Source organism: Athene noctua, chromosome 38 (genome assembly GCF_965140245.1).
Source record: "Athene noctua chromosome 38, bAthNoc1.hap1.1, whole genome shotgun sequence".
Taxonomy (NCBI): Eukaryota; Metazoa; Chordata; class Aves; order Strigiformes; family Strigidae; genus Athene; species Athene noctua.
Genome location: NC_134074.1, coordinates 403,745 through 431,684, shown reverse-complemented (window position 1 = coordinate 431,684; position 27,940 = coordinate 403,745). Strand labels below are relative to the sequence as shown.

The 27,940-nt window shown below is 43.9% G+C and overlaps 1 protein-coding gene across 1 annotated transcript; it reads left to right on the top strand.

Annotated features, from left to right (window-relative positions):
* Positions 1–2: 2 nt before the first annotated feature.
* SUPT16H (SPT16 homolog, facilitates chromatin remodeling subunit) lies at positions 3–27,287 on the top strand. Its single transcript, XM_074931042.1, is given in 29 exon segments — positions 3–101; positions 1,055–1,147; positions 2,410–2,580; positions 3,582–3,734; positions 5,493–5,639; positions 5,738–5,889; positions 7,836–7,906; positions 7,909–7,949; positions 7,951–8,008; positions 8,127–8,185; positions 8,187–8,218; positions 8,307–8,387; positions 9,854–9,965; positions 10,096–10,161; positions 12,024–12,119; positions 12,242–12,357; positions 12,447–12,600; positions 16,096–16,223; positions 16,321–16,456; positions 16,551–16,677; positions 16,767–16,885; positions 16,975–17,100; positions 17,186–17,298; positions 20,932–21,007; positions 21,141–21,310; positions 21,385–21,514; positions 22,056–22,185; positions 22,866–22,943; positions 23,045–27,287. Coding segments are annotated over 29 exon segments (3,123 nt in total). The 5' UTR covers positions 3–35; the 3' UTR covers positions 23,167–27,287.
* Positions 27,288–27,940: the final 653 nt, after the last annotated feature.

The window sequence follows — 27,940 nt, the reverse complement described above, 5'->3', positions numbered from 1 at the left end:
CCCCCCCCCCCCCCCCTCCCTTTTTCCCTCCCCTCATGGCGCTCAGCCTCGATCGCGAGGCCTATTACCGCCGCCTGAGGCGGCTCTACGGCAGCTGGCAGGTGGGGGAGGGGCGTGACGTCACGGGGTGGGGGAGGGGGTGGGGGTGGGGGGTAATAAGTGATAAGATATTGGGGGGGGAGGGGGTGTTTAGTGGGGGGGGGGGGAGAGGTTTGGTGAGGGAAAAGGGGGTGGGGGAGGGGTGTGGGGGGGGATGTTATGGCGGCGGGGGAGGGGTTTGGGGGGTGGGGGAGGGGCTTGAGGGGGGTTTGGGGGTGGGGGAGGGGTTTGGGGGGCATGTTATGGGGGTGGGGGAGGGGCTTAAGGGGGGGTTGGGGGGTGGGGGAGAGGTCTGGGGGGATGTTATGGGGGTGGGGGAGGGTTTTGGGGGGTGGGGGAGGGGCTTGAGGGGGGTTTGGGGGGTGGGGAGGGGTCTGAGGGGCATGTTATGGGGTGGGGGAGGGGCTTGGGGCGTGGGGGAGGGGCTTGAGGGGGGATTTATGGGGTGGGGGAGGGGCTTCAGGGGGGTTGGGGGATGGGGGAGGGGTTTGGGGCATGGGGGAGGGGCTTAAGGGGGGGTTGGGGTGTGGGGGAGGGGCTTGAGGGGGGATTTATGAAGTGGGGGAGGGGTCTGGGTTGATTTTGGGGGGTGGGGGAGGGGCTTGAGGGGGGATGTTATGGGGTGGGGGAGGGGTTTGGGGCATGGGGGAGGGGCATGAGGGGGGTTTGCGGGGTGGGGGCGGGGTCTGGGGTGATATTGGGGGTGGGGGAGGGGTTCAGGGGGGTAATTGTGGAGGGGGCGTGGCCGGAGGGGGGGGGTTCATACAGCGGGGGAGGGGCTGAAGGGGGGTTATTGGGGTGGGGGCGGGGCCTGGGGGGGGTGTGTGTGTGTTTAACCCTTAAAAAGTGGCTTTTTGGGGGTGGGGGGGTGGGGTGTGTTTATTTTTGGGGGGACGGGGCAGTTCCAGGGGGGTTGACCCGCTGCCCTCCCCCCCCCCCCCCCCAACTCCCGCAGAAGGGGGAGGAGGAGTACGGGGGGGTCGACGCCATCGTGGTGGCCGTGGGGGTGGACGAGGAGATCGTCTACGCCAAGTCCACGGCCCTGCAGGTGAGGGGGGGGGGGGGACACACACAAACACACCCCCCCCGACACCCCCGGGGGGGCACCCCAACACCCCTGGGGGGGGTCACTATTTGTTTTGGGGACCCTAGGTAACTTTTTTTGGGGGGGGGCCCGGTATTTTTTGCGCCGTCCCGGTACCTTTGGGGGGGTCCCACCGCTCCTGGGGGGGGTCTTGGCACTTTTGGGGGGGTCCTGGGGCTTTTTTGGGGGGGTCCCACCACCCTTGGGGTGCTCCCAGTATTTTTTTGGGGGGGCCCAGGTACCTTTGGGGGGCTCCCACCGCTCCTAGGGGGGGTCCTGGTATTGTTTGGGGGGGTCCTGGGGCTTTTTGGGGGGGTCCCACCATCTTTAGGGAGGATCCCGTTACCTTTGGGGGGGGTCTCAGTAATTTTTTGGGGGGGTCCCTGTACAATTTGGGGGTTCTTGGTATTTTTTGGGGGGGCCTGGAATATTTTTGGGGGGGTCTTGGCACCTTTTTGCGGGTCCTGGGGCTTTTTTGGGGGGGTCCCACCACCCCTGGGGGGGTCCCAGTATTTTTTTTGGGGGGGGGGACCAGGTACCTTTGGGGCATCCTAAGAATTTTTTGGGGGGGTCCCACCACCCCTGGGGGGGTCCCGATATTTTATTCGGGGGTCCAGACACTTTCGGGGGGGTCCTGGAATTTTTTTGGGGGGGGGTCCTAAGAATTTTTTGGGGGGGTCCCACCACCCCTGGGGGGGTCCCTGTAGCATTTGGGAGTGTCCTAGAATATTTTGGGGGGGGGGGTTCCTGGTACTTTTTAGGGGGGGGGGTCCCAGGATTTTTGGGGGGGGGGTGTCTCAGGACTTTTGGGGGATCCTGGAATTTTTTTGGGGGTGTCCCTGTACCATTTTGGGGGGGGGGGTGTCCCAATATTTTTTGGGGGGGTCACAGAACTTTTCGGGGGGCTCCTGGCACCATCTGGGGGGTCTCCTGATACTATTTGGGGGTCCCAGAATTTATTTTTTGGGAAGGGGGGGGGGGGGGTGGTACCTTTGGGGAGGTCCCGGAATTTTTTGGGGGGGGGGGGTCCCACCACCACTGGGGCATCCCAGTATTTTTTTTTGAGGGGGGTGACGGGGGGGTCCTAGGACTTTTTGGGGGCTCCCACCCCCTTTTGGCTATTCCCGTTTCCATTTTGGGGTCCCCTCCCTGATACCTGCCCCCCCCCACCCCCAAATTTTTTAAATTTTTTTAAATTTTTTTTTTGGGGGGGGGGCGGCTACCAGACGTGGCTTTTTGGCTACGAGCTGACGGACACCATCATGGTGTTCTGCGAGGAGAAGATCCTCTTCATGGCGAGCAAGAAGAAGGTGGAGTTCCTCAAACAGGTGGCTCATGGGAAAGGCAGCGATGGCGCCAACGGGGTCCCCGCCATCACCCTCCTCGTCCGGGAGAAGGTTTGGGGGGGACAAAGGGGGAGAATTCGGGGGGGGGGGGGGGTACGGGGGAGCGGGGTGGGACTGGGATGGGATTGGGGTGAGAGTGGAGTGGAGAAGTTGGGATTCGAGGTGGGGGTGGGACTGGGGTGGGACTGGGGTGGAACTGGGGTGGAGAAGTTGGGATGGGGATGGAGATGGGACTGGGGTGGGACTGGGATGGAACTGGGATGGAGAAGTTGGGATGGGGATGGGACTGGGGTGGGACTGGGGTGGAACTGGGATGGAGAAGTTGGGATGGGGATGGAGATGGAACTGGGGTGGGACTGGGATGGGACTGGGGTGGAACTGGGATGGAGAAGTTGGAATGGAGATGGGACTGGGGTGGGACTGGGATGGAACTGGGGTGGAACTGGGATGGAGAAGTTGGGATGGGGACTGAGATTGAACTGGGGTGGGACTGAGATTGAACTGGGGTGGGACTGAGATTGAACTGGGGTGGAACTGGGATGGAGAAGTTGGGATGGGGATGGAGATGGAATTGGGGTGGGACTGGGATGGAACTGGGGTGGAACTGGGATGGAGAAGTTGGGATGGGGATGGAGATTGAACTGGGGTGGGACTGGGGTGGAACTGGGATGGAGAAGTTGGGGTGGGGATGCAGATGGAACTGGGGTGGAACTGGGATGGAGAAGTTGGAATGGAGATGGGACTGGAATGGGACTGGTGTGGAACTGGGATGGAACTGGGGTGGAATTGGGATGGAGATGGAGGTGGGACTGGGGTGGAACTGGGATGGAGAATACGGGATGGTGATGGAGGTGGAACTGGGACGAAACTGGGACGGAGACGGCGACGTTGGGATGGGACGGCCGGGAATTGGATGTTTCGCCGGGAACTGGAATCACTAAACTGGGACCAAACTGGGCTGGAGACGCTGGAGCTGGCCGGGACTTGTTAACCGAGCCCCGCCTCCCTTCCACCCGCCTGATTTTTCCCAATTTCTCCTTTTTTTACCTCAGAACGAAAGCAACAAAGCCAACTTTGAGAAGATGATCGAGGCCCTGAAGGCCAGCAAGGGCGGGAAACGCCTCGGGGTCTTCAGCAAAGACAAATTCCCCGGCGACTTCATGAAGAGCTGGAACGACTGTCTCAGCAAGGAGGGCTTCGAGAAGGTGCTGGCCGCTTCCCAGCATCCTCAGCGGCGCCTCCTTGGGCCGAGGAGGGGGGGGTCACCGTCACCTTGACATGGCGCCGGGAGGCGTGTTGGCACCCTTGGAGGTTTTTTCTTTTTTGGATGGGGGGGACGGCGGCGGCATGGCGGCCGAAGAGGATGGGGCAACTCGAGGAAAAAAAAAAAAAAAAAAAAAAAAAATAAATCTACGCGTTACGGCATTTTTGTCTTGAAATGGCCGTAGTGGGCGGTTTTCGCCTCAAAAAATGTCCGTAACGGGCGGTTTGCGCCTCAAAAATGCCCTTTTTTCTCCCCAAAATGGGAGTAATGGGCAGTTTTCACCTCAAGAATGTCCATAACGGGTGGTTTTCGCCTCAAAAATAGCCATAACGGGCAGTTTTCTCCTCAAAAATGACTTTTTCTACTCAAAAAGGCTGTAAAGGGCAGTTTTCGCCTCAAAAGTGTCCTTTTTTCTGCGCAAAATGGCACTAATGGGCAGTTTTTGCCTCAAAAATATCCCTAACGGGCAGTTATTTTCGCAAAAATGGCTTTTTTTTTCCTCAAAAAGGCTGTAAGGGACAGTTTTCGCCTCAAAAACGTCCTTTTTTGTCTTCAAAATGGCAGTAATGGGCAGTTTTGGCCTCAAAAATATCCAGAATGGGCAGTTTTCTCCTCAAAATGTCTTTTTTTCTCCTCAAAATGGCAGTAATGGGCGGTTTTTGCCTAAAAAATATCCGTAACGGGCAGTTTTTTCGTCAAAAATGTCCTTTTTTTTTTCAAAAAGGCTGTAAAGGGCAGCTTTTGCCTCAAAATGTCTGTAATTGACGGTTTTCTCCTCAAAAATGTCCTTTTTTTCCCCTCAAAATGGCAGTAATGAGCAATTTTCACCTCAAAAATATCCATAACGGGCAGTTTTCTCCTCGAAAGTGTCCTTTTTTCTCCTCAAAAAGGCTGTAAGGGGCGGTTTTTGCCTCAAAAATGTCATTTTTCCTCCTCAAAATGGCAGTAACGGGCAGTTTTCAACTTGAAACAGGCAAATTTCTCCTCAAAAATATCTGTAATGGGCAGTTTCCTCCTCAGAAATGACCTTTTTGTCCTCAAAATGGCTGCAACGGGCAGTTTTCTCCTCAAAAATGTCATTTTTTCTCCTCAAAAAGGGAGTAACTGGCAGTTTGCTCCTCAAAAATATCCGCAATAGCCCATTTTCTCCTCAAAAATATCCAGAACGCGCGGTTTCCTCCTCAAAAATGTCCTTTTTTTCTCCTCAAAATGGCAGTAATGAACCGTTTTCGCTTCAAAAATATCCGTAACGGGCTATTTTCTCCTCAAAAAGTCCTTTTTTCCCTCAAAAAGGCTGTAAGGGGCAGTTTTCGCCTCAAAAATACCTATAACGGGCAGTTTTCTCCTCAAAAATGCCTTTTTTGTCCTTAAAATGGCTGCAACGGGCAGTTTTCTCCTCGAAAACATCCTTTTTTCTCCTCAAAAAGGGAGTAACTGTCTTTTTTCCCCTCAAAGATATCCGTAACGGCCTATTTTCTCCTCAAAAATATCTAGAATGGGCAGTTTCCTCCTCAAAAACGCCATTTTTTCTCCTCAAAATGGCAATAATGAGCAGTTTTTGCCTCAAAAATGTGCGTAACGGGCCGTTTTCTCCTCAAAAACATTCTTTTTTCCCCCAAAAAAAGTCCGTTAACGGGCAGACTTCTCCTCTGAAATGCTTGCGACCTTTTTTTTTTGTTTTTTTAATTTTTTTTTCCAGGTGGACATCAGCGCCGTGGTGGCCTACACGATGGCGGCCAAAGAGGACGGGGAACTCAACTTGATGCGCAAAGCGGCCGCCATCACCTCCGAGGTCTTCACCAAGTTCTTCAAGGAGAGGGTGATGGAGATTGTGGACGCTGACGAGGTCAGAAAACTCCCGATTTTGGGTTTTTTTTGTTGGGTTTTTTTTTTGGCGGAGGAAAGATGGTGGCGGGGTGACGTGGTTGTCTCACCCCTCCCCAGAAAGTGCGCCACAGCAAGTTGGCCGAATCGGTGGAGAAGGCCATCGAGGAGAAGAAGTACCTGGCCGGGGCCGACCCCTCGGCGGTGGAGATGTGTTACCCCCCCATCATCCAGAGCGGCGGCAACTACAACCTCAAGTTCAGCGTCGTCAGGTACGACTGGCCAAAAAAAACAAAAACGCAAAAAAAAAACCCAAAAATTCTTTTATTTGGTCTCGAAAGGGAAGTCACGGGTGGGGTTGGCCTCTAAAATGGCTGTAATGGGCAGTTTCCTCCTCAAAAATGTCCTTTTTTCGCCTCAAAAAGGCTGTAAAGGGCAGTTTACTTCGCAAAAACGTCCTTTTTCCTCCTCAAAATGGAAGCAATGGGCAGTTTTCTCCTCAAAAATACCCTTTTTTCTCCTCAAAAAGACACTGATAGGCGGTTTTCGCCTTAAAAAACTCTGAAACGGGCGGTTTTCTCCTCAAAAAGTCTGTAACAGGCAGTTTTCTTCTCAAAAATGTCCTTGTTTCTCCTCAAAAAGGCTGTAAAGGGCAGTTTCCTCCTCAAAAACATCATTTTTTGCCTCAAAATGGCAGTAATGGGCAGTTTTTTCCTCAAAGATGTCTGTAAAGGGCAGGTTTCTCCTCAAGAATGTCCTTTTTTCTCCTCAAAACGACAGTAATGGGCAGTTTTCGCCTTAAAAACTCTGAAACGGGCAGTTTCCTCCTCAAAAAGTCCGCAACAGGCAGTTTTCTCCTCAAAAATATCTCCAGTGGGCGGTTTTCTCCTCAAAAAGTCCTTTTTTCGCCTCAAAATGGCAGTAATGGGCAGTTTTCGCCTCAAAAATGTCCTTTTCCTCCTCAAAATGGCGGTAAAGGGCAGTTTCCTCCTCAAAAATGTCATTTTTCACTTCAAAATGGCATGAAATGGGCAGGTTTTTCCTCAAAAATGTGTATAGGGCAGTTTTCTCCTCAAAAATATCCTTTTTTCTCTTCAAAACTCCAGTAATGAGCAGTTTGTACCTTAAAAAGTCTGAAACGGGCAGTTTCCTCCTCAAAAATATCTGTAATGGGCAGCTTCCTCCTCAGAAACGTCATTTTTTGCCTCAAAATGGCATGAAATGGGCAGTTTTTTCCTCAAAAATGTGTGTATAGGGCAGCTTTCTCCTTAAAAATATCCTTTTTTCTCCTCAAAACGCCAGTAATGAGCAGTTTTTGCCTGAAAAAGTCTGAAACGGGCAGTTTTCTCCTCAAAACCTGGGCAATTTCCTCCTCTAAAAGTGGGAAATTTTCTCCTCCAAAAATGGGCAATTTCATCCTCCAAAAATGGGCAGTTTTCTCCTCAAAACCCGGGCAATTTCCTCCTCCAAAACCGGGCAATTTCCTCCTCAAAAAACGAGCGATTTTCTCTTCCCAAAACGGGCCGTTTTCTCCCCCTAAAATGAGTAATTTCCTCCTCCAAAAATGGGCAGTTTTCTTTTCAAAAAATGGACAATTTTCTCCTCAAAACCTGAGCAATTTTCTTCTCCAAAAATGAGCAGGTTTCTCCTTAAAAAATGGGTGATTTTCCCCTCAAAAAATGGGCAGTTTCCCCCCCAAATACGAGCAATTTCCTCCTCCAAAAACAGGCAATTTCCTCCTCTAAAAGTGGGAAATTTTCTCCTCTAAAAATGAGCAATTTTATCCTCCAAAAATGAACAGTTTTCTCCTCAAAACCCGGGCAGTTTTCCCCTCCGAAAAAGGGCGATTTTTCCCCTCAAAAACCAGGCAGTTTCCTCCCCCAAATACAGACAATTTCCTCCTCCAAAAACCAAGTTTTCTCCTCAAAACCCGAGCGGTTTTCTCCTCAAAAAACCGGCCAATTTCCTCCATGAAAATCTCCAATTTTCTCCTCAAAACCCGACCCTCTATCCCCCTCATCCTTCCCCTCCAACCCCGGGCCCTGCGGCCCCCTCCTCTCCCGGCGGCCATTTTAGTTGCGGCCCGCACCGCCCTTGGGGCCCTCCCGGCGGCCATCTTTTAGTTGCGGCCCGCACCGCCCTTGGGGCCCTCCCGGCGGCCATTTTGTCGCCCCCTCCGCCATGTTTTTGTTTGTTTTTTTTTTCCCCGTGGCCGCAGCGACAAGAACCACATGCACTTCGGCGCCATCACCTGCGCCATGGGCATCCGCTACAAGTCCTACTGCTCCAACTGGTGAGGACCTTGATGGTGGATCCCCCCCAGGAGATGCAAGGACCACTACTCCTTCCTCCTCCAGCTCCAGGACGAGATGCTGAAGGAGATGCGACACGGTGAGAACCGCCCTTGAACTTTTTGGGGGGGGGGGGGCCGGGCGGGCCTCACCCTTGAACCTCAAGGCCCTCCTCGAGACCGTTGGCCAACATGGCGGCGTCTTCTTGACTCTTCCAGGTGCGAAACTCTGCGACGTCTACGGCGCCGTCATGGATGTGGTCAAGAAGCAGAAGCCGGGAGCTGTTGAGCAAAATCACCAAGAATTTGGGGTGAGGAGGAAGCTGGGGGGGAATTTGGGGGGGGTTTGGGGAGATTTTGGGGGGCTCACGGTGATGGGGGGGGTCGGTATCTCGCCAGCTTCGCCATGGGCATCGAGTTCCGGGAGGGCTCCTTGGTCATCAACAGCAAGAACCAACATCGGCTGAAAAAAGGTGAGGAGCAACAGCCCCCCCCGACCCAAAACGGGGCTTTTTTACCCCAAAACGGGCCCAGTCCGACCCGAAATTGAGGCTTCTGCGAGAAAACTGACCTCTTCCGCCCCCAAATCGGTGGCTTCTGCACCGAAATTGCCCTCGTTCACCCCAAGTTTCCCATTTTCCACCAGAAAACTGCCCTCTTCTACCCCAAAATTGTGGTTTTCCACCCCAAATTGAATCTTGCACCCAAACGTGCCCATTCCACCCAAAATTCCATCTTCCACCCCAAAATTCCATCTTCCACCCCAAAATTCCATCTTCCACCCCAAAATTGCCATCTTCCACCCCAAAATTGTTTTCCACCCCAAAATTAACGTTTTCCAACCCAAAATTCCCATTTTCACCCCAGAATTACCTCGTCCACCCCAATATTCCCATTTTCCTCCCCAAAATTCCATTTCCCCCCCCAAATTCCCATTTCCCCCCCAAAAATCTTGTTTTCCACCCCAAAATTCCTGTTTTCTCCCCCCGAATTCCCATTTCCAACCAAAATTCCCATTTCCACCCCAAAATTACCTCATCTGCCCCAAATTTGCCGTCTTCCACCCCAAAATTGCCATTTTCACCCCAAAATTGCCTCATCCCCCCCAAAATTGCCCTCTTCCACCCCAAAATATCCCTTTTCCACCTCAAAATTACCGTTTTCCACCCCAAAACATCCCCCCGTCCGCCCCAAAATTGAATATTTCCCCCCAAAAGTGAAACTTCAACCCCAAAATTGCCACATTTACCCTCGTCCGTGCCAAAATTGCCGTTTTCACTCCAAAATTGCCATTTTCACCCCAAAATTGCCCTCTTCCCCCAAAAATTACCCTCTTCCTGCCCAAAATTGCCATTTTACTCCCCAAAATTCCCATTTCCCCCCCAAATCCCCATTTCCTCCCAAAAATTGCAATTTTCACCCTAAAATTGCCCTTTCCCAAAAAATCCCCTCTTCCCCCCAAAAAAAATCCCCTCCTCACCCCCAAAATCCCCATTTCCCCCCCAAATCCCCATTTCCTCCCAAAAATTGCAATTTTCACCCAAAATTGCCCTTTCCCCCCAAAAATCCCCTCTTTCCCTCCAGAATCCCCTTTTCCCCCAAAATTCCCCTATTTCCCCCCAAACTTCCCCTTGTCCCACTCAACATCTCCCCATTTTCACCCCCAAACTGCCATTTTCACCCCCAAACTGCCATTTTCACCCCCAAACTGCCATTTTCACCCCCAAACCGCCATTTTCACCCCAAAACCGCCATTTTCACCCCAAAACCGCCATTTTCACCCCAAAACTGCCCTCATCCACCCCAAAATTGCCATTTTCCTCCCTAACTTCGCCCTCTTCCCCCCCAAAACCCCCCCGTTTCCCCCCCAACCCCTCCCATTCCCCCTCCTTCCCCCCCCCCGGCCCCAAAATCGCCATTTTTCACCCAAATCTTGCCCCCCGCAGGGATGGTTTCAGCATCAACGTTGGCTTCTCGGACTTGACCAACAAGGAGGGCAAGAAGCCGGAGGAGAAGACCTACGCCATGTTCATCGGCGACACCGTCCTGGTGGACGAGGTCCTTGGGCGGAGGGGACGGGGGGGGACACACACACGTTTTGGGGTGCCCTGAGGGTCCCCCCCGAGGGCTGGGGGGCGGGTTGGGGTCCTTCCTCCCCTCATCCTCCTCCTCCTGCCCCCCTCTCCAGGAGGGTCCCGCCACCGTCCTCACGGCCGTCAAGAAGAAAGTCAAGAACGTCGGCATCTTCCTCAAGGTGAGGGAGACAAAATCCCCCTTTTCCACCCCCAAAATCCCCCTTTTCCACCCCAAAATCCCCCTTTTCCACCACTAAATGCCTCCTTTCCACTCCAAAATGGCCATTTCCTCCCCAAAATTCCTGTTTTCCTCCCCAAAATTCCTGTTTTCCTCCCCAAAATTCCTGTTTCCTCCCCAAAATTCCTGTTTTCCTCCCCAAAATTCCTGTTTTCCCACCCAAAATTGCCATTTTTCACCTCAAAATTGTTCTTTTCCAGCTCAAAATTCCTCTTTTCCTCCACAAAATTGCTATTTTCCAACCCTAAATCCCTGTTTTCCCCACAAAATTGCCGTTTTCCACCCCAAAATTGCCCTGTTCCAGCTCAAAATTCTTCTTTTCCTCCACAAAATTGCTATTTTCTAACCCTAAATTCCTGTTTTCCCCAAAAATTTGCCATTTTCCACCCCAAAATGGCCCTTTTCCACCCAAAATTGCCATTTTTCACCTCAAAATTGTTCTTTTCCAGCTCAAAATTCCTCTTTTCCTCCACAAAATTGCTATTTTCCATCCCTAAATTCCTGTTTTCCCCAAAATTTGCCATTTTCACCCCAAAATGGCCCTTTTCCACCCAAAAGTCCCCATTTCCTCCCCAAAATTGTTTGTTTTCCTCCCCCAAAGTGCCATTTTCCCCCCCAAATTTCCCCATTTCCCCCCCAAAATTCCCCTTTTCCCCAAAAAATTCCTTTCTTCCTCAAATTCCTTTCCCCCCCAAAATTCCCATTTTTCCCCAAAAAAATTCCCATTTTTCCCACCCAAATTCCCTTTTTCCCCAAAAATTGTTCCTCCCCAAAATTCCCCGTTTTCCCTCCAAAATTCCCCGTTTTCCCTCCCCAAATCCCCATTTTCCCTCCCAAAATTCCCATTTTCACCCAAAATTCCCTTTTTCCTCCCCAAAATTGTTGTTTTCCCCCCCAAAATTCCCATTTTCCCCCCCAAAATTCCCCTTTTCCCCAAAAAAATTTCTTTTCCTCCTCAAATTCCCTTCCCCCCCAAAATCCCCTTTTCCCCCCAAAAATTCCTCTTTTCCTCCTCAAATTTCGTTTTTCCACCCCAAAATTGTTGTTTTCCTCCCCAAAATTCCCATTTTTCCCCCAAAAAATTCCCATTTTTCCCCCAAAAATTCCCATTTTTCCCCCCAAATTCCCTTTTTCCCCAAAAAATTGTTTCCCTCCCCAAATTCCCGTTTTCCCTCCAAAATTCCCCGTTTTCCCTCCCCAAATTCCCATTTTCCCCCAATTCCCATTTTTCCCAAAAAAAATTCCCATTTTTCCCCCCCAAATTCCCGTTTTCCCCAAAAAAATTGTTTTTCTCCCCAAAATTGTTGTTTTCCCTCCCCAAATTCCCCATTTTCCCTCCCCAAAATTCCCCATTTCCCCCCCCAAATTCCCTTTTTCCCCAAAAAATTGTTTTCCTCCCCAAAATTGTTGTTTTCCCTCCCCAAATTCCCTTTCCCCCCCAAAATTCCCCTTTCCCCCCCAAAATTCCCCTTTTCCCCCAATTCCCATTTTTCCCAAAAAAAATTCCCATTTTTCCCCCCCAAATTCCCTTTTTCCCCAAAAAATTGTTTTCCTCCCCAAAATTGTTGTTTTCCCTCCAAAATTCCCCATTTTCCCTCCAAAATTCCCCGTTTTCCCTCCAAAATTCCCCTTTCCCCCCCAAAATTCCCCATTTTCCCTCCCCAAATTCCCCATTTTCCCTCCCCAAATTCCCCATTTTCCCTCCCAAAATTCCCCATTTCCCCCCCCCAAATTCCCTTTTCCCCCCCCAAAATCCCCATTTTTCCCCCCAAACCCCCCCAAAATCACCGTTTTTCCCCCCAGAACGAAGACGAGGAGGAAGAAGAAGAAGAAAAAGACGAGGCCGAAGACCTCCTGGGCCGCAGCTCGCGGGCGGCTCTCCTCACCGAACGCACGCGGGTCAGGCCTCCCCCCGCCCCCCCCCCCCGCCATCAAAACCCCGCTTTTCGCCTCAAAAATCCCCAAATTCCCCCGTTAATTCCTCATTTTCCACCTTAATTAACACCGTTTTAATTAACCAGAACGAATTAACGGCCGAGGAGAAGCGCCGCGCCCACCAGAAGGAGTTGGCCACCCAACTCAACGAAGAGGCCCGGCGCCGCCTGACGGAGCAAAAAGGCGAACAGCAAATCCAGAAGTAAACCCCAAATCTTGACAATTTTTGAGGTAAAAATGACCGTTTTTCACCCCGCTGATCATTTTTAATACTTCCTCCCTCTCCCCCAGGGCCCGAAAATCCAATATTTCCTACAAAAACCCCGCCCTCATGCCCAAGGAGCCGCACATCCGCGAGATGAAAATCTACATCGATAAAAAATACGAGACCGTCATCATGCCCGTCTTCGGCATCGCCACGCCCTTCCACATCGCCACCATCAAGGTGGGTCGAGGGGGGGCGACCCCCCTACACAAAAAAAAAAATAATTAAAAAAAAACCCAAAAAACCAAAAAAATTTTGGTCAAAAAAAAAAAAAAAAAAATGTGGGGAGGGAGGGCAAAAAAAAAAAAAAAAAAGGGAAACAAAATGGCGGCTTGGAGGGGGAGGGGGGGGCGTTTTGGGGTCCCCCCCTCACCCCTTCTGGCCCCCAAACCCTCGGCCCCTCCCATCCGCCACGCCCCCCCCCCCCTTTTATTTTTAATTATTTTTTTTTAAATTTCAAAATTTTAATTTTTTTAGATTCGATTTTAAAAATTTTTCCATTTTTCCAAATTTTTGAACCATTTCGTAAAAATTTTGTTATGTTTTCTGTTTTAACTTGAAGTTTCGACACTTAAATTTTAAGTTTTAAAATCAATTTTTCATTTTTTAACCTTTCTTTTCAATTTTTTTAAAAAAATGCATGTTTAGTATTAAAATTATTAAAATTAGTTTACCCTTATTAAAATTATTTATTAAATTAATCCCGTCTTAAATTATTTATTAAAAATATGAAAATTAAATTTTTTAATTTAAATAAATGATTTAACTTAATAATGATTTAATTTAAATGATTTAACTTTTAACTAATTTTAAATAACTTTTAACTAATTTTAAAACATTTTTAATTGAAATTTTTTAACTTGAAGTTTCGACACTTAAATTTTAAGTTTTAAAATCAATTTTTCATTTTTTAACCTTTCTTTTCAATTTTTAAAAAAAAATACATGTTTAGTATTAAAATTATTAAAATTAGTTTACCCTTATTAAAATTATTTATTAAATTAATCCCGTCTTAAATTATTTATTACAAATATGAACATTTTAATTAAAATTTTTAATTTAAATAAATGATTTAACTTAATAATGATTTAATTTAAATGATTTAACTTTTAACTAATTTTAAAACATTTTTTATTGACATTTTTTATCAAAATGATTCAATTTTTATTAATATTGTTAAATTTAATATTTTGCTTCGATTAAATTCTTTATTAAAATAATTTTAGTCTGTAAAATTTGATTCAAATTAATTATTCTAGATTTTATCAGTTTATTAAAAATTTCATGAACTTAAGTTTATTTTTAAATTTTTAAATTGAATTTTAAATTCTAACTCGTTTTATTTTTGTATTTAAAACTTTCTAAATTTTTATTTTGTTTTACATTTTTGAAAAGATTTTGAATTTTAATTTTATTCCAGTTCTTAAAAAATTTTTAAAATTTTAATTTATTAAAAATTTATTGAAAAAAAATTTAATTTATTAAATTTATTATTAAATTATAATTATTTATTATTTATTAAATTTATTATTTTTATTTATTAAATCCTTAAATTTTTTTTAAGTTTTGAAATGTTTTTTATTTTAATTTTTAAAAAATTAATTAATTAATTTTTAAAAAATTTCTGGGGTTTTAATTTAAATTCTTAACATTTTTTTAATTTTTTAAATGTTTTTTATTTTATTTTTTAAATTTCTGGGGTTTTAATTTAAATTCTTAAATTCTTAACATTTTTAAATTTTTAAAATGTTTTTTATTTTAAATTTTTTTTAATTTCTGGGTTTTTTTTAATTCTTAAATTTTTTTAATTTTTGAAATGTTTTAAACTTTTTTAAATTTCTGGGGTTTTAAATTCTTAAAATATTTTAATTTTTAAAACGTTTTTTGTTTTAATTTTTTTTTAATTTCTGGAGGTTTTTTACTTTAAATTCTTAAATTTTTTTTAATTTTTGAAAGGTTTTATTTTAAATTTTTTAAAAATTTCTGGGTCTTAATTTAAATTCTTAAAATTTTTTCATTTTTAAATGTTTTTTGTTTTATTTTTTTTTAATTTCTGGGGGGTTTAATTTAAATTCTTAATTTTTAAAAAAATTTTTGAAAGGTTTTATTTTAAATTTTTAAAAAATTTCTGGGTTTTTAGTTCAAATTCTTAAAATTTTTTAATTTTTAAAATATTTTTTGTTTTAAATCTTTTTCAAATTTCTGGGAGTTTTTTAATTAAATTCTTGAATGTTTTTATTTTTTAAAATTTTTTTTTAATTTCTGTGTTTTTAATTTAAATTCTTATTTTTTTTTATTTTTTAAATGTTTTTTATTTTAATGTTTTTTAATTTCTGGGCGTTTTTTAATTTGAATTCTTAAATTTTTTAAATTTTTAAAATGCTTTTATTTTTTTTAATTTTTGCTTATTTTTTACATTTAAATTCTAAAATTTTTAATTTTTGAATTTTTAAATTTTTATAGCATTTTTTAGTTTAAAATCTTTTAAATTTTTCGTTTAGTTTTTAAAACTTAAATTCCTAACTTTTTTAATTTTTGAATTTTCAAAATTTTTTAATTGCATTTTTAATTTTTTTTCCTAAATTTTTGGTTATTTTAAAATTAAAATTCTTTTTTTATGAATTTTTGAAATTTTAATTTTTTTATTTCATTTTTTATTACTTTTTTTTTCATTTTTAAAATTTCCAAATTTTTTTCTTCTTTAATTTTCACGTCCAATTGTTTTCTTTTTCAATTTTCACTTCCAAATTTTTTCTTTTTTAGTTTTCACTTCCAATTTTTTTTCTCTTTTAATTTTCACTTCCAAATCTTTTCTTCTTTAATTTTCACTTCCAATTTTTTTTCTTTTAATTTTCACTTCCAATTTTTTTTCTAATTTTCACTTCCAATTTTTTTTCTAATTTTCACTTCCAATTTTTTTTCTTCTTTAATTTTCACTTCCAATTTTTTTTCTCTTTTAATTTTCACTTCCAAATTTTTTCTTTTTTAATTTTCACTTCCAATTTTTTTTCTTCTTTCATTTTCACTTCCAAATTTTTTCTTCTTTAATTTTCACTTCCAATTTTTTTCTTTTAATTTTCACTTCCAATTTTTTTTCTTATATAATTTTCACTTCCAATTTTTTTCCTTCTTCAATTTTCACTTCCAATTTTTTTTCTCTTTTAATTTTTACTTCCAATTTTTTTCTCTTTTAATTTTCACTTCCAATTTTTTTTCTAATTTTCACTTCCAATTTTTTTCTCTTTTAATTTTCACTTCCAATTTTTTCCTCTTTTAATTTTCACTTCCAATTTTTTCCTCTTTTAATTTTCACTTCCAATTTTTTTCTCTTTTAATTTTCACTTCCAATTTTTTTTCTAATTTTCACTTCCAATTTTTTTCTCTTTTAATTTTCACTTCCAATTTTTTTCTCTTTTAATTTTCACTTCCAATTTTTTTCTCTTTTAATTTTCTCTTCCAATTTTTTTCTCTTTTAATTTTCACTTCCAATTTTTTCCTCCTTTAATTTTCCCTTCCAATTTTTTTCCTTCTTCAATTTTCCCTTCCAATTTTTTTTTCCCTTTTAATTTTCCTTTCTTTTTTTCGCTTCTTATTTTCATTCTTCTTTAACCTTTTATTTTTTTTTTTTTTTCCATTTTTTTGACCTTAAACCTCCCCAATTTTTCCCCCTCCCAGAACATCAGCATGTCCGTGGAAGGCGACTACACCTACCTCCGCATCAACTTCTACTGCCCGGGCAGCGCCTTGGGCCGCAACGAGGGCAACATCTTCCCCAACCCCGAAGCCACCTTCGTCAAGGAGATGTAAGCCGCCATTTTAACCTCCAAACCCACCTTTTTTTCACCCAAACCTCAACATCCCAACCCCAAAATTTCATTTTTATTTTTTTTTTTTTTTTAGAACTTACCGCGCCTCCAACATGAAGACGCCGGGAGAACAAACGGTGCCGGCGCTCAACCTCCAAAACGCTTTCCGGATCATCAAAGAAGTGCAAAAACGCTACAAAACGCGCGAAGCCGAGGAAAAAGAGAAAGAAGTGAGGCGAAAAATTAATAAATTTGCGCCAATCTTGCGTTTTTTTGGCTTGTTTTAAGCTTTTTTTACCCTTTTTTTTTTTTTTTTTTCATCAGGGCATCGTCAAACAAGACTCGTTGGTCATCAACCTCAACCGGAGCAACCCCAAGTTGAAAGATCTTTACATCCGACCTAACATCGCCCAAAAAAGGATGCAGGGATCGTTAGAAGCGCACGTCAACGGTGAGCTGGGTCTAAAATAGTAAGAAACGGTCCAAAAAAAAGACCAAAAAAAAAAAAAAAAAGTAAATTTGGGGTTATTTTTCCTCCAGGTTTCCGTTTTACGTCGGTGCGCGGAGATAAAGTCGACATCCTCTACAACAACATCAAGCACGCCGTCTTCCAACCTTGCGACGGCGAAATGATCATCGTCCTCCACTTCCACCTCAAGGTTTTTTTTTTTTATTTTTTACGTTTTGTTGACCGAATCGATCGATTCGCGGCGTTAAACGAGCCAAAATTTCACTTTTTTTACCTCAGAACGCCATCATGTTCGGGAAAAAACGTCACACGGACGTTCAGTTCTACACGGAAGTGGGGGAAATTACCACGGATTTGGGCAAACATCAACACATGCACGATCGCGATGATCTTTACGCCGAGCAGGTGGGTTGGGAAAAACCTTAAAAACGACGAGAAATCCCTAAAAATTTGAGGCTAAAACCCCGTTTTTGGTTATTTTTGAGGGTAGATGGAACGGGAGATGCGTCACAAGTTGAAGACGGCCTTCAAGAATTTCATTGAGAAAGTTGAGGCTCTCACCAAGGAGGAGTTGGAGTTTGAGGTGCCCTTCCGGGAGTTGGGGTGAGTATTTTTAAGACGGGGGGTCCCCGGGGAAATTTTGGGGTTAAAACGTTGAGTTTTGGACGTTTTTTGGTCAAATTTTACATTTTTATGCCCGTTGGTTTCGTGTCGTTTTGAAGGTGGGTTCGTTGGTTTGGGAGAGGTCGCCGTCTTCTTGACACATTTTTGGGGGGTCCCCGTCGGGTTTTTTGGGGGGCCCCTCATGGTTTTGGGGTTCCCCCAGTGTTTTTTGGGTTTTTTTCTGGTAATTTTTGGGGTTTTTTGGGTAATTTGTTTTTTTTTCTGGTGATGTTGAGGTGTCCCATCATCTTGTTGGCTTCTCCATTGGTATTTTGAGGTTCCCCCATTGGTTTTTGGGGGCCCCCCTCATGGTTTTGGGGTTCCCTTGATGGATTTTGGGGTTCCCCGAGTGTTTTTTGTTTTTTTTTCTGGTAATTTTGGTTTTTTTCTGGTAAATTGTTTTTTTTTTCTGGTGATGTTGAGGTGTCCCATCATCTTGTTGGCTTCTCCATTGGTATTTTGAGGTTCCCCCATTGGTTTTTGGGGGCCCCCCTCATGGTTTTGGGGTTCCCTTGATGGATTTTGGGGTTCCCCGAGTGTTTTTTGGGTTTTTTTCTGGTAATTTTTGGGTTTTTTTGGGTAATTTGTTTTTTTTTCTGGTGATTTTGAGGTGTCCCATCATCTTGTTGGCTTCTCCATTGGTTTTTTTGAGGTTCCCCCATTGGTTTTTGGGGTCCCCACACATTTTTGGGGGCCCCCCTCATGGTTTTGGGGTTCCCTTGATGGATTTTGGGGTTCCCCGAGTGTTTTTTGTTTTTTTTTCTGGTAATTTTGGTTTTTTTCTGGTAAATTGTTTTTTTTTTCTGGTGATGTTGAGGTGTCCCATCATCTTGTTGGCTTCTCCATTGGTATTTTGAGGTTCCCCCATTGGTTTTTGGGGGCCCCCCTCATGGTTTTGGGGTTCCCTTGATGGATTTTGGGGTTCCCCGAGTGTTTTTTGGGTTTTTTTCTGGTAATTTTTGGGTTTTTTTGGGTAATTTGTTTTTTTTTCTGGTGATTTTGAGGTGTCCCATCATCTTGTTGGCTTCTCCATTGGTTTTTTTGAGGTTCCCCCATTGGTTTTTGGGGTCCCCGCACATTTTTGGGGGCCCCCCTCATGGTTTTGGGGTTCCCTTGATGGATTTTGGGGTTCCCCGAGTGTTTTTTGGTTTTTTTTCTGGTAATTTTGGTGGGTTTTTTCTGGTAATTTTGGTGGGTTTTTTCTGGTAATTTTGGTGGGTTTTTTCTGGTAATTTTGGGGTTTTTTTCTGGTAATTTTGGGGTTTTTTTCTGGTAATTTTGGGGTTTTTTTCTGGTAATTTGGTTTTTTTTTCTGGTAATTTTGTTTTTTTTTTTCTGGTAATTTTGTTTTTTTTTTTCTGGTAATTTTGTTTTTTTTTTTCTGGTAATTTTGTTTTTTTTTTTCTGGTAATTTTGGGGCATCTCCATCAACTTTTCGGCTTCCCCATCATTTTTGGGGGATCCCCTCATGGATTTTGGGGTCCCCTCATGGTTTTGGGCGTCTCCATCTTTTTTGGGGGGGTCTCCTCGTGATTTTTTTGGGGGTCCCCTCATGATTTTGGGGGTCCCCTCATGATTTTGGGGGTCCCCTCATATTTTTGGGGGTCTCCTCATATTTTTGGGCTCTCCTCATGATTTTTTGGGGTGTTCTCATGGATTTTTTGGGGGGTCTCCTTGTGATTTTTGGGGGTTTCCTCGTGATTTTTGGGGGTCTCCCGACTTTTTTGGGTCTCCTCGTGCATTTTTTGGGGTCTCTTCATATTTTTGGGGGGTTCTCCTCATGATATTTTGGGGTCTCCTGACGATTTTTTGGGGTGTCCTCATGATTTTTGGCATCTCATCGTAATTTTGGGGGGGGGGCTTCTCATTTTTTTGGTGTTTCATGGTTTTTTTGGGGGTCTACTCATTTTTGGGGGTCCCTTCATAATTTTTGGGGGTCTCCTCATGATTTTTGGGGTCTCTTTCTAATTTTTTGGGGTTCTCGTGATTTTTTTTTTCGTGTTTCACGTTTTTTTGGGGGATCTTCTCATGACTTTTGGGGTCTCATGATTTTTGGGGTCTCTTTGTAATTTTTTGGGGTCTCCTCACGTTTTTTGGGGGGATTTTTGGGGTCTCCTCATGATTTTTGGGGTGTCTCTAATTTTTTTGGGTTCTCATGATTTTTTTGGTGTTTCATGGTTTTTTTGGGGATCTCCTCATGATTTTTAGGGTCTCCTCATGATTTTTTGGGGTCCCCTCCTGATTTTTTGGGCCTTTCCTCCTGATTTTTTAGAGTCTCGCCACAATTTTCTGTCGTCTCATCATTTTTTTGGGGGGCATTTCACATTTTTTTGGGGGGGAAGCGTCTCCATAATTTTTTCTTCCCTCACTTTTTTTTTTTTTTAGAAATTTTTTTTTTATTTAAATTTTTTTTTTTAATCTTCTTTTTTAATCTTTTTTTATTAATCTTTTTTTTTTTTAATTTTTTTTTTTGGAATCTTTTTTTCTGGAATCTATCTTTTTCAGAATTTTTTTTTTTGAATCTTTTTTTTTTGAATCTTTTTTTTTGAATCTTTTTTTTTTGAATCTTTTTTTTTGAATCTTTTTTTTTGAATCTTTTTTTTTGAATCTTTTTTTTTGAATCTTTTTTTTTGAATCTTTTTTTTTGAATCTTTTTTTTTGAATCTTTTTTTTGGAATCTTTTTTTTGGAATCTTTTTTTTGGAATCTTTTTTTTGGTTGGAATCTTTTTTTTGGTTGGAATCTGTTTTTTTGGAATCTTTTATTTTGAAATCTTTTATTTTGAAATCTTTTATTTTGAAATCTTTTATTTTGAAATCTTTTATTTTGAAATCTTTTATTTTGAAATCTTTTATTTTGAAATCTTTTTTTTTTGGAAACTTTTTATTTGAATCTTTTTTTTCTAATTTTTTTTAATCTTTTCTTGGGAATTTTTTTTTGGAATCTCTTTTTTTTGGAATCTCTTTTTTTTGGAATCTTTTTTTTTGGAATATTTTTTTTAGAATCTTTTTGAAATCTTTTTTTTTGAATCTTTTTCTTAATCTTTATAATTGGAATCTTTTTTTTCTTAATTTTTTTTTTGGAATCTATTTTTTGGAATCTTTCTTTTTTTGGAATCTTTCTTTTTTTGGAATCTTTCTTTTTTTGGAATCTTTCTTTTTTTGGAATCTTTCTTTTTTTGGAATCTTTCTTTTTTTGGAATCTTTCTTTTTTTGGAATCTTTCTTTTTTTGGAATTTTTTTTAACCCTCATTTTTTTTTTTTCAGAATCTCATTTTTGCAATCTCCCAATTTTTTTTTATCTCACAATTTTTTTGGGGGGGGGGGGGCTGTGTTCCCTCATGACTTTTTTTTTTTTTTTGGGGCGACACACACACCCCCCACCCCCTTTTTTTTTTTTTTAATTTATCTCCCCCTCACCTCTCCCCTACCCCCTCACCATGTTTTTTTCCCCTCATTTTCCTTTTTTTTTTTTTTGTTTGTTTTTTTTTTAAATTTTCACCCCTTCCTCCCTCTCCCCAACCTCCTCTAACTTTCGGGGTGTCCCCGTCCCCCTTTTTTCTGTCCCCCCCCAGGTTCAACGGCGCCCCCTACCGCAGCACCTGCCTCCTCCAACCCACCAGCAGCGCCTTGGTCAACTGCACCGAGTGGGTACGTTGAGAGACGCCGCCATTTTTCTTTCCCTTTTTATTCCTTTTTTTTTTTCCAATTTTTTTCCCCGTTTTCACCCCGATTAACCCCGAATTTTTTTCACTTTTTGTTCATTTTTTTTCTCTTTTCCCAGCCTCCCTTTGTGGTCACCTTGGACGAGGTGGAGTTGATCCACTTCGAACGTGTCCAGTTCCACCTCAAAAACTTTGACATGGTCATCGTCTACAAAGACTACAGCAAGAAGGTCACCATGATCAACGCCATCCCCGTCGCCTCCCTCGATCCAATCAAAGAATGGCTCAAGTAAGCCCCGCCTCCCTTTTCACCCCGCCTTGCCCCGCCCCCTCATTTCCTCACCCTCCTCTTCTTCCTCCCAGCTCCTGCGACCTCAAGTACACGGAGGGCGTCCAGTCCCTCAACTGGACCAAGATCATGAAGACCATCGTGGATGACCCCGAGGGCTTCTTCGAGCAAGGGGGTTGGTCCTTTTTGGAGCCTGAAGGCGAGGTATGGCCACGCCCACCCGCGTGGTGGCCACTCCTCCGCGTGTGACTCCGCCCTCCACCTTTAGGTTGGCCCAACTTTTGAGGGGGTTTCACCTCTAGGTTGAGACTCCCAAGTCTTAGGGGGGCGGTTTTCCAGGTTGGCTCCACCCCCTTGGTGGCCTCACCCCTTGGTGGCTCCACCCCTTGGTGGCCCCACCCCTTGGTGGCCCCAGGTTCTCCAAGTTGGCCCCACCCCTTGGTAGCCCCACCCCTTGGTGGCCCCAGGTTCTCCAAGTTGGCCCCACCCCTTGGTAGCCCCACCCCTTGGTGGCCCCAGGTTCTCCAAGTTGGCCCCAAGTTGTGATGGCCACACACCTCGGTGGCCTCAAGTCATGGTGGCCACACCCCTTGGTGGCCCCAGGTTCTCCAAGTTGGCCCCACCCCTTGGTAGCCCCACCCCTTGGTGGTCCCAAGTTCTCCAGGTTGTCCCCATCCCTCAGTGTCCCTCCCCAAACCCCAATTTTGTCCCGTCCCCGCCCCCCAACTCTCCCACCCGTCCCCAGGGCAGCGACGCGGAGGTGGGCGAGTCCGAGTCGGAGATGGAGGACGAGACCTTCAACCCCTCGGAGGAGGACTACGAGGAGGAGGAGGAGGACAGCGATGAAGATTATTCCTCTGAGGCCGAAGAGTCGGGTAATGGCCACGACCGGGTCGGGGGGGGGACATGGGGACCTCGAGGAGGGTGGCCCGACCCTCAAAAGGCCACCAAGTCCCCTTGGAGGCCACCAGGTTCCTCAAGAGGCCACCACGTCCCCATGGGGTCCCACCAGAACCCCCCTGAGATACCAGCCAGGTCCCCGTGGAGGCCACTGAATCCCTGTGGAGGCCACCAGGTCCCCGTGGAGGGTGGCCCGTCCCTCCCAAGGCCACCAAGTCCCCTTGGAGGCCACCAGGTTCCTCAAGAGGCCACCACGTCCCCATGGGGTCCCACCAGAACCCCCCTGAGATACCAGCCAGGTCCCTGTGGAGGCCACCAGGTTCCTCCAGAGGCCACCAGGTCCCCGTGGAGGGTGGCCCGTCCCTCCCAAGGCCACCAAGTCCCCTTGGAGGCCACTAGGTTCCTCAAGAGGCCACCACGTCCCCATGGGGTCCCACCAGAACCCCCCTGAGATACCAGCCAGGTCCCTGTGGAGGCCACCAGGTTCCTCCAGAGGCCACCAGGTCCCCGTGGAGGGTGGCCCGTCCCTCCCAAGGCCACCAAGTCCCCTTGGAGGCCACCAGGTTCCTCAAGAGGCCACCACGTCCCCATGGGGTCCCACCAGAACCCCCCTGAGATATTTCCACACCCCTCCTTCCTCCCCCCAACCTTCTAGAATATTCCAAGGAGTCTCTGGGCAGCGAGGAAGAGAGCGGCAAAGACTGGGACGAGCTGGAAGAAGAAGCCCGGAAAGGTGAGTCCGAAAAATGGGGTGTTTTGGGGATCCCCCCCACCCCTAAATTTTTGGGGACCTCCCACCCCCTTACTCCCCCCCCCCCCCTAATTTTTTTCCAGCCGACCGTGAGAGCCAATACGAGGAGGAGGAGGAACACGGGCGCAGTCGGAAGAGGAAGGCTCCGGCCGGGCGGGGCGCCCACCCTCGCAACCCGGGGCCCCCCAAAAAGAAGAGGAAGTAGGGGGGGGACACCCCGCACCCCGACCTCTCCATCCCATCACCCTCCACCATCACCCTCCTCCCCGCCTGCCCCCCCCGCCCCCGCGTAATTTGGGCTCTTTTTGAGAATTTTGAGGTTCCCTCCCGTGAAAATTCGTTGGTTTTCGCTGAAAAATTTGGGGGTTCTCTACAAAATTTGGAGGTTTTCCGTTGCGTTCTGGAAATTTTGGGGGGTGAAGCGTTAAAATTTAGGGGGGTTTTGCCTCGCCCCCACCGAGTTTTGGGGGGGTTTTGTGATAAAATTGGGGAGTTTTCGTCGAAATTTGGAAACGCCGGCAAAAACGTGGGAGGTCGAATCCAGAATTTGCTCAAAATTTGGGGTGTCCCAAAGAAATTTGAGGGTTTTTTTTTAAAAAAATAAATAAATTGAGGGGGGCTCTCCAACAATTTGGGGAGTTCTTGCGCAAAATTTGGGGGCGTTCTCAAAATTTAGGGTGTTTTCTTGCAAAATTTTGGTGTTTTTTCCCGGAAAATTTGGGGGTTTTCTGCAAAATTTGGGGGTTTCTCAAAATTTGGGAGTTTTCTGGAAATTTTTCGGTTGGTTTTGGTCAAAATTTGGAGTCTGCACCCCAAAAATTTGGGGGTTTTCCAGAGAAATTCGAGATTTTTCTCGAGATCTTGCGGTTTCTCCTTAAAATTTGCGGGGTTTCCCCCAAAATTTGGGGATTCTAATCAAAATTTGAGGGTTTTTTCTCCCAAGAATTTGGGGGTTTTCCTCAAAATTTGGGAGTTTCTCCTCAGAATTTGGTTCTTTTCTCCCAAAATTTCATGATTCTGCCTCAAAATTTGGGAGTTCTCCAAAATTTTAGATTTTCCCCTCAAAATTTCAAGGTTCTTTCCCCAAAATTTGGGAGTTTCTCCTCGAAATTTGGGAGTTTCTCCTCGAAATTTGGGAGTTTCTCCTCGAAATTTGAGTTTTTTCTCCAAGAATTTGGGAGTTTCTCCTCAAAATTTGGGGATTTCTCCTCTAAATTTGGGCATTTCTCCACAAAATTCGGTTCTTTCCTTCCAAAATTTCATGATTCTCCCTCAAAACTTAGGAGTTCTCCAAAATTTTAGATATTCCCCTCAAAATTTTAAGGTTCTTTCCCCAAAATTTGGGAGTTTCTCCTCGAAATTTGGGGATTTCTCCTGAAAATTTGGGCATTTCTCCACAAAATTTGGTTCTTTCCTCCCAAAATTTCATGATTCTGCCTCAAAATTTGGGAGTTCTCCAAAATTTTAGATATTCCCCTCAAAATTTCAAGGTTCTTTCCCCAAAATTTGGGAGTTTGTCCTCAAAATTTGGGAGTTTCTCCTCGAAATTTGAGTTTTTTCTCCAAGAATTTGGGAGTTTCTCCTCAAAATTTGGGGATTTCTCCTGAAAATTTGGGCATTTCTCCACAAAATTTGGTTCTTTCCTCCCAAAATTTCATGATTCTGCCTCAAAATTTGGGAGTTCTCCAAAATTTTAGATTTTCCCCTCAAAATTTCAAGGTTCTTTCCCCAGAATTTGGGAGTTTCTCCTCAAAATTTGGGAGTTTCTCCTCGAAATTTGGGGATTTCTCCTGAAAATTTGGGCATTTCTCCACAAAATTCGGTTCTTTCCTCCCAAAATTTCATGATTCTGCCTCAAAATTTGGGAGTTCTCCAAAATTTTAGATTTTCCCCTCAAAATTTCAAGGTTCTTTCCCCAAAATTTGGGAGTTTCTCCTCGAAATTTGGGGATTTCTCCTGAAAATTTGGGCATTTCTCCACAAAATTTGGTTCTTTCCTCCCAAAATTTCATGATTCTGCCTCAAAATTTGGGAGTTCTCCAAAATTTTAGATTTTCCCCTCAAAATTTCAAGGTTCTTTCCCCAAAATTTGGGAGTTTCTCCTCGAAATTTGGGAGTTTCTCCTCGAAATTTGGGAGTTTCTCCTCGAAATTTGGGAGTTTCTCCTCGAAATTTGAGTTTTTTCTCCAAGAATTTGGGAGTTTCTCCTCTAAATTTGGGGATTTCTCCTGAAAATTTGGGCATTTCTCCACAAAATTTGGTTCTTTCCTCCCAAAATTTCATGATTCTGCCTCAAAATTTGGGAGTTCTCCAAAATTTTAGATTTTCCCCTCAAAATTTCAAGGTTCTTTCCCCAGAATTTGGGAGTTTCTCCTCAAAATTTGGGAGTTTCTCCTCGAAATTTGGGGATTTCTCCTGAAAATTTGGGCATTTCTCCACAAAATTCGGTTCTTTCCTCCCAAAATTTCATGATTCTGCCTCAAAATTTGGGAGTTCTCCAAAATTTTAGATTTTCCCCTCAAAATTTCAAGGTTCTTTCCCCAAAATTTGGGAGTTTGTCCTCAAAATTTGGGAGTTTCTCCTCGAAATTTGAGTTTTTTCTCCAAGAATTTGGGAGTTTCTCCTCAAAATTTGGGGATTTCTCCTGAAAATTTGGGCATTTCTCCACAAAATTTGGTTCTTTCCTCCCAAAATTTCATGATTCTGCCTCAAAATTTGGGAGTTCTCCAAAATTTTAGATTTTCCCCTCAAAATTTCAAGGTTCTTTCCCCAAAATTTGGGAGTTTCTCCTCGAAATTTGGGAGTTTCTCCTCGAAATTTGGGAGTTTCTCCTCGAAATTTGGGAGTTTCTCCTCGAAATTTGGGAGTTTCTCCTCGAAATTTGGGAGTTTCTCCTCGAAATTTGGGAGTTTCTCCTCGAAATTTGAGTTTTTTCTCCAAGAATTTGGGAGTTTCTCCTCTAAATTTGGGCATTTCTCCACAAAATTCGGTTCTTTCCTCCCAAAATTTCATGATTCTCCCTCAAAACTTAGGAGTTCTCCAAAATTTTAGATATTCCCCTCAAAATTTTAAGGTTCTTTCCCCAAAATTTGGGAGTTTGTCCTCAAAATTTGGGAGTTTCTCCTCGAAATTTGAGTTTTTTCTCCAAGAATTTGGGAGTTTCTCCTCAAAATTTGGGGATTTCTCCTGAAAATTTGGGCATTTCTCCACAAAATTTGGTTCTTTCCTCCCAAAATTTCATGATTCTGCCTCAAAACTTAGGAGTTCTCCAAAATTTTAGATATTCCCCTCAAAATTTCAAGGTTCTTTCCCCAAAATTTGGGAGTTTGTCCTCAAAATTTGGGAGTTTCTCCTCGAAATTTGAGTTTTTTCTCCAAGAATTTGGGAGTTTCTCCTCAAAATTTGGGGATTTCTCCTGAAAATTTGGGCATTTCTCCTCAGAATTTGGTTCTTTCCTCCCAAAATTTCATGATTCTGCCTCAAAATTTGGGAGTTCTCCAAAATTTTAGATTTTCCCCTCAAAATTTCAAGGTTCTTTCCCCAAAATTTGGGAGTTTGTCCTCAAAATTTGGGAGTTTCTCCTCGAAATTTGAGTTTTTTCTCCAAGAATTTGGGAGTTTCTGCTCAAAATTTGGGGATTTCTCCTGAAAATTTGGGCATTTCTCCACAAAATTTGGTTCTTTCCTCCCAAAATTTCATTTTTCTGCCTCAAAATTTGGGAGTTCTCCAAAATTTTAGATTTTCCCCTCAAAATTTCAAGGTTCTTTCCCCAGAATTTGGGAGTTTCTCCTCAAAATTTGGGAGTTTCTCCTCAAAATTTGAGAGTTTCTCCTCAAAATTTGAGAGTTTCTCCTCAAAATTTCATGATTTTCCCTCAAAATTTGGGGCTCCTCCCAAATTTTTCACCCCCCCCCCCCAAAAAAAAAATTCCACCATCCCCCCCCAAATTTCCATTTTTTTTTTTTTTTCCAATTTCACCATTTTCCCCCCAAAACGTTGCCATTATTTCTCAAAAAAACCCAAAAAACCCAAAAAAACAAACCACCCCCCCCCCAAATCCACCTGGGGACCCTTAAAACCAGGGAGGGGGGGACCCCAAAAATTTCAGGGGACCCCAAAAATCCTGACGGGGGGTGTCCTTGCCCCCCCCCTCCTATTTTTTTTTTGTTTTTTTTTTGTTTTTTTATTATTTAGCTCTATTTATCGGCGGCGAGGAGGGGGGGTCCCCCTCTTTTTTTTTGGGGGGGTTCCCCTCTTTTTTGGGGCCCCCCCCCCCCCCCCGGGGCGTCTCTTTTCCGTAGCCGGTAGCTCTTGCTCTTTTCCAATCGTTCAATAAAAATAAAAAGTGGTTTTTTTAAGGTTTTTTAACTAAAAAGTGCGTTTTTCAACCCGTTCCCAACACCCGGATCCCCAAATCCCCCTGAACCCCCAAATAAACCCCGAATCCCCCCAAAAACGGGGCGAAAGCGGTTTAAAACGGGCCAAACCAGTATAAATTGGGGGAAACCAGTATAAATGGGGTAAAACCAGTTTGAATTGGGGCCAAGCCAGTATAAATGGGGGGAAACCAGTATAAATGGGGTAAAACCAGTTTGAATTGGGGCCAAACCAGTATAAATGGGGCGAAACCAGTATAAATAGGGGTGAAACCAGTTTGAATTGGGGCCAAACCAGTATAAAAAGTGTAAAACCAGTTTGAATTGGGGCCAAACCAGTGTAAATGGGGTGAAACCAGTTTGAATTGGGGCCAAACCAGTATATAAAGTGTAAAACCAGTTTGAATTGGGGCCAAACCAGTATAAATGGGGGTGAAACCAGTTTGAATTGGGGCCAAACCAGTATAAATGGGGTAAAACCAGTTTGAATGGGGCCAAACCAGTATAAATGGGGTAAAACCAGTTTGAATTGGGGCCAAACCAGTATAAAAAGTGTAAAACCAGTTAAATTGAGACCAAACCAGTATAAAAGGGGCCAGACCAG